The sequence below is a fragment of the Asparagus officinalis genome, chromosome 4 (genome assembly GCF_001876935.1).
Source record: "Asparagus officinalis chromosome 4, Aspof.V1, whole genome shotgun sequence".
Classification (NCBI taxonomy): domain Eukaryota; kingdom Viridiplantae; phylum Streptophyta; class Magnoliopsida; order Asparagales; family Asparagaceae; genus Asparagus; species Asparagus officinalis.
Window position 1 is genome coordinate 62237503 of NC_033797.1, and position 10010 is coordinate 62247512.

General features: G+C 35.5%; 1 protein-coding gene across 2 annotated transcripts; it reads right to left on the bottom strand.

Annotated features, from left to right (window-relative positions):
* LOC109837577 (RHOMBOID-like protein 13) lies at positions 315-1850 on the bottom strand. 2 transcript variants are annotated; one of them, XM_020405881.1, is made up of 2 exons: positions 1669-1850; positions 315-1527 (listed from the first exon to the last, which is right to left on the bottom strand). In XM_020405881.1, exons 1-2 carry the CDS (start codon positions 1684-1686, stop codon positions 691-693), a joined length of 855 nt encoding a protein of 284 aa, XP_020261470.1. In that variant the 5' UTR covers positions 1687-1850; the 3' UTR covers positions 315-690. The 2 variants fall into 2 exon arrangements, with proteins under 2 accessions (XP_020261470.1, XP_020261471.1); XM_020405882.1 differs by having other exon boundaries at positions 315-1561.

The following is a 10010-nucleotide window of genomic DNA, read 5'->3' on the forward strand; positions in this document are numbered from 1 at the left end:
TCTTTATTCGTCATCATAAACCAGCTTTCTCGCAACAAACGTATCCTATGCTTGCCCAAAAACAATTAATTTCATCTCTTAATGTAACCAATTCATAACTAGAATACACACACAATTAGAAACATTAGCCAATTTTCGGAAAGTAAGCTTTAAGTAGTCACTGTTCTATCCGCTGAAATTTATTTATTCTCGTTATCAGGTTTTTGGGGTGTGATACAGGGGCTCTCGTACACATTGTGCTGGGGTGTGATACACGGGCTGTGGTATACAACGATGAACAAAAAGATGCAAGAATTTACCAAATGACAATCATATTACATGTAGAATCAATGTTCTTCAAAATGTATGTACCAGCAAAACCAGAATTTTCTTCTATTATTCAATCACGATTAACAAACTAGCACTCATCTTTGGTAGCGTAACAAAATTGGTAAGCAAAGGAAATCCAAATGCCATGTCATACAGCTACATTCAACTAGAACACAGATCCGTTGGTACATAAATGTTATCTGATCTTCAAATTGTATGTTCTGATTAGACTTGATACTTACAGTGATGGAGATCCTCCCAGAGTTTTGCAGCAATAGCTACCAAAGCCAAAATATACAACGGCGCCGAAATGTAATGAGAAGAATAACCGGTATAACCCAACATACGATCTTATCAACAAAATTTACTGTCATCTGAAAATTACACGAGTTCAGCTCCTGTGCGAGGCAGTACAGCCATCTGCAAAGTTCTACCGTTTCCAACAAAACCCACGGTAGGCAGTGAAGAATCCGTCACGTTCTCTATCTCAATAAAAGAGAGGTCAAGAGCTCCAGACCGCTTCAAGCTCAACACAAACACAAGCACGACCCAACCAAGCATCATAATCGCCCAATAATTGTTCATCCCATGAATCAAACCCCAAGCAATAGAATAACCAACCACAATCCCAGACAGATGCCCGACGAAGCTCGCCTGCGGAACAATTATCGACGTGAATATCAACGACTCAAAGGGCGCAAAGCTGATCGGCAACGAAAGAACCCCAAACAGACTCAACTTCGACGAAGGCTGCTTCACCGCAAGGATCGTCATCCATCCGAACACGACGCAAGAATACCCGGCCGCTGTGACTCTTCTGAAATACTCCACCTTAAATTTCTGAATCAAGACATGATAAACCGCAATAACCAAGACCCCCGACAACACTATCAGAACAAGAGTATACTGGAGATAGCACTCCACGCCGAGACCCATGTGACCCAATTGCTCAACAACCCCAAGGCTCCACAGAGCACTCATGTTGAAGACCAGATGGAGGACACTTACATGCGAGAACGCCGAGGTTATTAGCCTCCAATGGTGGCCCTCGATGGCTGCATCGTAGCTCAATCCGACGTTAGAATACCCAATGTTTTTCTTTTGGATGTAGAACCAAATCGCAGTGCAGAGCCCTATGATGCAACTGGTAGCAGGCTTCTCCAAGATTTCGTAGATTAGGGGTTTCCCCATTAGAAAAGTTTCGATCTTTTCAAGAATCTTTACAATCAAGAAATGCCGAAATCAGTCGGAGCTGGATCGATCCAAGAAAAAAAAAGGATAGTAGTGAGATCTAGGGTTTTGAGAGGAGAGATTTGAAAGGGGGGGCTAGGGTTTCGAGAGAAAGAAATGTTCGCTGACCTTTTGGATCTTTCGCATCTGATGCTCTACTGAATTTTGATTTGGTGTTTTTTTTTTTTCCTTTCTTTCTTTCTTTCTTTCTTTCCCCCTCCTCCTCCTCCTCCTCCTCCTCCTCTCTTCCTTTCTGTTTTTCGCTTCTGATGCTCTTCACGGATCGGGGTTTGCTTGTCGGCGGTGACGACGCAAGTGGTGCTGCAACCAGACAACATAATGCGGATTTTTGCACTCAGATCCCTTTTATTATCTTAGATACCTTACAGTCTTTTCCATTTTGCACTAACTAGTATGTACCCCGTGCAAAGCACGGAAACTAGTTTTTTTATCATTATATTTTAAATTTACGTCTCTCTAAATTTTAATACATTTGATTTTATTATTATACACTTAAAATTAAAAATCATAATTCATATAAAAATATATGTTACCAAAAATATTGTCATATGATGTTTATACATTCTTGGTCTAAAGAATATATAATGCCAACTCTAAATTTCCTAGATTAAGAATCACCAATTTAATATATTACTAAATTAGTTAAATATTTCTTTCCAAAGTTTTGTCAAAGGCAAAATTTTGTAGCCAATTACTATTGAAGAGGTCAATTTATTTTGTATCTCGAGGGAGTGTTATTTTGGAAAAGTAAAGTAGCTTAAATTGGTCTTGCTATTATCTATTTTTTTTCATTTGTCATTTTTCTTGTTGTTCTACAAAAGAAAGTAAGTCTTTATATTTACAAATGCTCTTTTAAGTTGAAATTTCTATGCAATTTATCAAAATTTTCATTACAACTTCTACCCATATATAAATATACATTGTTAAGTGAGCTAGGGCTTCACATATCCTTTGGATCATCAACCAACGGTTGAGATTTGTTCCGAGCATCTCACGACCACATATAAATATGTTTCTCACATCTCATAAACCCTAGATCTGGCAATTGGCAGCCGAACTCCCCAACCCAAGTCCACATCGACGACCTGTGCTCTTCCTAGCCGCGACGACGCCCTCCTTCCGCTCTGACGACGCCCTCGTCCCACTCTGACGACTCCCTTGTCCCCGTTCCGCTCCGACGACGCCCTCCTCCCTCCCCGCGACGACGTTCTCCCCCCTCTTCGACGATGCCCACTTCCATTGATCTCTGTAGATCTGCCGTGATTCTTTGATTTTTCTCACTGGAAAGGTAAAAAACCCTTTTGCAATTAATTTGTGTACTTTTTGAGTCTGCATGTCCATATTAATTTGTGATTCACTACCTTCCTTGAGGGATTTCGTCGGATTTTGCTTGATTTGTTGGATTTCGGCAATTACAGGTATAATTTCTCGATGATTCTTTGATTTTTAGTTTAGATCTATCGTGATTCTTTGATTTTCCTCACTGGAAATGTAAAAAAACCACTTTTGCAATTAATTTGTGTACTTTTTGAGTCTGCATGTCCATATTAATTTGTGATTCACTGCCTTCTTTGTGTACTTTTTGAGTCTGCATGTCCATATTAATTTGTGATTCACTGCCTTCCTTGAGGGATTTCGTCGGATTTTGCTTGATTTGTTGGATTTCGGCAATTACAGGTATAATTTCTCCATGATTCTTTGATTTTTAGTTTAGATATGCCGTGATTCTTTGATTTTTTTTCTCACTGGAAAGGTAAAAAAACCGTTTTGTAATTAATTTGTGTACTTTTTGAGTCTGCATGTCCATATTAATTTGTGATTCACTGCCTTCCTTGAGGGATTTCGTCGGATTTTGCTTGATTTTTTGGATTTCGGCAATTACAGGTATAATTTCTCCATGATTCTTTGATTTTTAGTTTAGATATGCCGTGATTCTTTGATTTTTTTTCTCACTGGAAAGGTAAAAAAACCGTTTTGTAATTAATTTGTGTACTTTTTGAGTCTGCATGTCCATATTAATTTGTGATTCACTGCCTTCCTTGAAGGATTTCGACGGATTTTGCTTGATTTGTTGGATTTCGGCAATTACAGGTATAATTTCTCCATGATTCTTTGATTTTTAGTTTAGATCTGCCGTGATTATTTGATTTTTCTCACTGGAAAGGTAAAAAAACATTTTTGCAATTAATTTGTGTACTTTTTGAGTCTGCATGTCCATATTAATTTGTGATTCACTGCCTTCCTTGAGGGATTTCATCGGATTTTGCTTGATTTGTTGGATTTCGGCAATTATAGGTATAATTTCTCCATGATATTCCCTTTCGTCGAATAGTTGATGAATAATTTGATATCAAAACCATGAAATTTTGTTAATCTATTGTTTCCCTATTTTTTTGGGTATTTTTTATGCTTAATTTCATGCTAGATTCATTAAATTTGGTTGACCTATCTTATCTCCTAAAAATCCGGTTCAGTTTCATTGTGAAATTTTAGCTATTTCTTCATCATGCTTTTTATGTGTTTCCTAATTTATGTGAATGAATATGAATGAATGAATTTTGTTTTATTTTTGTGAATAGGTTAGCATTTTGAGTTTTTAACATGGAAAAGTTGTTGTTTTCTATTAGATATTGGTGAGTCTAATTCATGTTATCTGGTTATTTATTCAGTGTGTCTGACTGATTTACACAAAAAGGAATTGGTTACTGCAGTAAGATGTGAATAAATGAAATGAGATATAGTTATCTGGTCAATTAAATTTGGCTTGATATTTGTTTAGTTTTCTTCTGTAACTCCAATTTAACTGGGAAGAAGTGATTGTATCTTATGTCTATTTAACTGACTTATGATGCTTAGGTTTTAAATTTGCATTATGGAGTTCCTTTTCTAGAACGATGAATTATAACAGTAAAAAGCTTTGAATGTTTTTTAAGTCTAAAGTATAAATTAATCTGTAAATAGAAAGTTCTCGTTGAACAATGAGGAGTTGGTATAAAAAGAAAGTATAAAGTATTGATGCACTAATTTATGAGTTTAATGTTATAGGTCGATGTTTTTTCTCTCTTAGAATCATATTGAATGGATGCACTAATTTGTTGAAATCTGTAAATAAAAATTGGAAATATATATAAATTGTCTATAAGTTTCTTAATTAAAATTCTTGCTTGAAATGAGCATTGTTAGTCCAATTTGAAGTCTTAACTCTCTTTTGTGTCTTTTCTTCATACTAAAGGCATGGAATTGCTTGACAGTAAATTTTAGGCAGTAGAGATCTTCCTTCTTAACTGCTGCTCAAATGGGTATAAGAGGGGTAAACTTTGCAAGAAAATTATAGCAAGGAAAGAATTGCATGCATGAGTTTAATGAAAGCTTGATCAGGGTGAAATTTATTTTGAGGAAAAAATTGCGTTTTAGTGATCAACCCTGGTAAGTTTTGAATTAGTGTACTTTATTAACTTTGTGTTGTTTCTGTGCCATAATCTTGGAACAAGGTTAAATTTTGAAAGACATATCTTAGAGTAAAAATACTTATAATAATTGACTTATCTTTATATGTTTACATGGATTCAGATTATTTAAGAAATGTTCTCAATTTTTTGATATCCTAGTAAGCTATATACATTAATGCAAATTAATGCAAAGTGTCACGCCCCGCTTCCTAAAATACCCGGGAATTGAAACGTGAACAAGCACGCGACATATTAGATTGAGAAGAAATATACACTATCATTTTCTTCTTCTTTTCTTCTCAATCCAATACGCTCAGCGTCAAATACATAAATCTCAGTCACAGGTCCCCGATCACAATAGCAAGAATATAAAGACAATCCAGAAAAGAAATAGACATATCATCAATAGTTAATCATCCCAGACATAAAAAATATGGGTCCAACATACCCTTACTACAAAACAGTCCAACTAGAAAATAAGAAATACATAGTCTATAAAAAAAGTACTGTTATAATACTAAATCCATCATCAACTAAAGAAAAGTACGAAAAAAAGGGTTTTAATGTTCATCAGCTACTACAGAAGAAAACTACTGGGCTTCAGCTTGTTCTTCTACTCCACCTGCAAGGTGTCCCTGCTGAGAATCTTCTGGCTCTTGCACGATGCCGAACTGAGGCTGTCCGTCTCCTAAATCTGATGTACACCAGAGAAAACAGGTGTACGTCAGGGTGCATGGCACACGACAAGATCCCACAAAGAGAATAGGAATGGTCGAATGACCAATGCAATAACAATAATAATAAATAGAAACATGCAGCTGGAATACTAACGAGCTAGATACAATCCATCACTAGAGTATAACGATCATAAGAATCCATAATCATCCGAGTAACAAGGACATACCCCTAGATAAAATTAATACTTAAAAATCTACAACTCGAGACGTAGTACGTCGAGCGAAATAATCCAAACAAGAAAACCCTCATGTATATACCATATGTCTTAAATTGTAGATAATTAAATATTAATCCTAATCTAGGTATGGAAAGAAATATAATTGGTTCACATCTCATGAGAACCCATAAACATTCAAACAACAAAGTCATGTAGCTAACCATCCTATAACAAGTCACTGGTCTACCTCTCACATATAGTCAAAACTCATATTCACGAATAACCGGTTGTTCACAAATCATCCACACATAACGGTTCACTGCCCCCCTCAGACCTACTCCAGCGCTACACAGGAATATCGTTGGTGCGAGCCTGAAAATAATCAGCAATCACATATCACTACACCTCAGACCCACCCCAATGCTACACAGGAATATCGTTGGTGCGAGCCTGGAAATAATCAACAATCACAATATCACATCTCCTCAGACCCACCCCAACGCTACACAAGAATATAGTTGGTGCGAGCCTGGAAATAATCAACAATCATAATATCACATCTTCTCAGACCCACCCCAACGCTACACAGGAATATCGTTGGTGCGAGCCTGGAAATACATAAACACCCTCATCCGATCACATGAACCAAGAATTCCTCATCCCAACTCTTTTCGTTTTCTAAGTCAACAATACACAAGTATCTAGGTCTTGTACACGACACGCTAGGCAACTAAGGACATGAACTACTAACGGTTCTCAACAAAACAAGAAATAATAAATAATACAACTAATTTTATACAAAAAGGACATGAACTACTAACGGTTCTCAACAAAACAAGAAATAATAAATAATACAACTAATTTTATACAAAATATATGATGAACATGACTATATAAGCTAGCGATGAATCAGGTGTGAATATATGACATGAGTGAGTATACATAAGAGTGTTAACATATCGGTGTCAATGTACATGAAATGTCGTGTTCTACAACTATCAATCACACAGTCATAACACAAAAATAAACCTTTACCAAAATAACTTCTTTGAAAACATTCATCATTCTAAAATAATTTCCTTCCACAACATAAATTCTAAAAATATTATAATTAATCTAAAATAATTCTGTTACCCAAAATAAATTCTTTAATTTATTATATTAGTTCTGAAAATACTATTTATCATATAATTACTATCCATTCAATATTATTCATCAAACCCACGCAGATAATAAAAATTTAAATTAACATAAACGGATAATTCACCAATTCATCAACAAGCCCACGTAGATAATAACAATTCATAATCTAATCTATGCAACTAATTAACAATAGATATAAATAGGAAATGACGAGTCAAGAGGAGCAGGATCTTGCCTACGAGACCGTGGGGTCTGATGACGAGGCTATGTTGCCGATACGGACGCGGCGTGTAGAGATCGAGGCGACGTTGACAGCGGCTTGGATCTGGTTCAGGCACGGGTGTTCAGCGCGGTTGAGCTCGTCGACGTAGATCTGAAGAGTTAGCGTCGAAGTGGAAGAGGCGACAAAGGACTCGAGATCTTGCTGGCTTGGCCGTGGCCGTGGCCTAAAACGATCGAGCTAACGATGCAGGAAGGGGGAAAGGAGACGATGAGGAAGAGAACTGGCTGCGCAGGCTAGGCGCTGTCGAGGCAAGCGTTATTGCGAGGACGACGAACGGCAGACCATACCAAGGCAGGCGATCACGGGTGGGTCTGAGCGCCTGTAGACGACAACGTTGCGAGACTGTGGCATGGTGAGAGGATACGCAAGGTGCTTGTCGACGTCGAGGCGTCGATTAGGCCAAGGCGGCGGTTGTGGCGGTCGACGGTGCTCGACAATCGAAGGAGGGAGCTCTCGTCATTGGGGTTGAGCGCTAGAAAGGCCTTGGGGCGGACGAGGTCGTTCGAGGGGCTGCGGCCGACGAGCGTAGGGCAGGCCGCGAGTGAGACGATGGATTAGAGGTGGAGGTTAAACGGGGTGGCGACGGTGCGTGGCCACTGAGGAAGAGTTGGCTCGACAACGCTTGCGTCGCGACGAGACGGCAGCGACAGTGCTTGGCTTGACTACGAGCTATGAGGAAAATGAGAGCTGAGGGAGAGATTTGGATGGTGCGCGGAAGAAAGCTGCTTGGACGAGAATAGCACGCGGTCAGCAGGTGCTTAGAGGATCTTTGCGTTGCGGGATCCGTGGGACGCATGAAGAGCGTGAAAAGAACGCATAGAGAGAAAAGAGATAGAGAGAAGAAGAGGAGAATGCAGGAGCGCGACAATAAAGAGAAGGTTACACACATCATCACCTAATAAATAATATACATATATATAAATATAATTAATATTACAAATATATTATACATAACTAGATATATATTATATATATATATCATAATAGTATTATATATAAATGAAAGAGAGAGATAGATACGCGCCTCCGCGATATCTTAGATTTTAGAAAATTAATTAAAAATAATAATAATCACAAAAAAATTAATTATGTGAAAATTATCTACATATCAAAACGTGCAAGTTGTAGTATTAAAACCGATAATACGTAACATTAGAAATAATACAAGAAATTACACAATTAAATACGAATAATTAATAAAAAATATAATTACTTATATTAAAAATTAAATAATTATAGGATAATTATCTACGCAATAAAACATACAAGTTGTACTAATATAACCGATATACAACAGTGAAAATAATACAACTAATTGTATAATTAAACGAGAATAATTAATAAAAAATATATTACTTATATTTAAAAACAAATAATTATGGAAGAATTATCTACACAATAAAACGTACCAGTTATACTAATACAACAGATGATACGTAATTATAGAAATAATACAACAAATTACACAAATAATACGTAAATAATAATACAATATAATATACGAAATAATACGTAATAGTAACAATAATACAACATATTATTTAAAATAGTACGTAATAGTATCGATAATACAACAGATTAATTCTAGAAATTTTCACCGCACGAAATTAATTTATAAATATTAAAATCATTTAAATAAATATAAAACTTGGATTTTAAATCATAGAAAATTGTAAAAAATCAAGAAAAATACAAACACTCTTTTAAAATTAATAATTGAATATTTTAAAATACCAAAAAATTATTTTACTAGTATTAAATTTCATGGTCCTTACACAAAGGGTAATTTATTCCCACAAATACAGTTAAAACATGTGAATAAATTACGACACATAGTATAATGAATTAAGCAGGTAATTAAAATTAAGTTTTAAGCATTTTATATTTTCTCATGAAGTTTATTCTTTGATCATAGTATTTGTATAAAGGAATAGATATACCGCTGTCAAAAAACAAATACATATGCATTTTGGTATACAATGACAAATAAAAAATTTATGCTATATTTTCTCATGAAGTTTATGAGTTTAATACTACAAGTCGATGTTTTCACTCTCTTAAAATCCTATTGACTGGATGCACTAATCTAGTGAAATCTGTAAATAAATTTGGGGATATATATATTGCCTATAAGTTGCTCATTTAAATTGCTTGCTTAAGATGAGTGTTGTTAGTCCAATTTAAAGTTTTAACTAACTCTCTTTTGTGGCTTTTTCTTCATACTAAAGATAAGGAACTGCTTGAGTAAATTTGAGGCAGTATAGATCTTTCTTCTTAACTCATGCTCAAATGGCTATAAGAGGTGTGAACTTTGCAAGAAAATTATCGCATGGAAAGAATTGCATGCATAAGTTAAAATGAAAGCTTGAACAGGTTGAAATATATTTTGAGGAAAAAATTACCTTTAAGTGATCAACTCTGGTAAGTTTTTAATTAGTGTATTTTAATTACTTTGTGTTGTTTCATTGTCATAATCTTGGGGACATAGTTAATTTTTGAAAGGCGTATCTTAGAATGAAAATACTTATATTGATTTATCTTTATAGTCTTTACATCGTTTCGACAGCTCTATTGTATATACCGCTGTCAAAAAACAAATACATATGCATTTTAGTATACAATGACAAATTAAACAGCTCTATTGTATATACCGCTGTCAAAAAACAAATACATATGCATT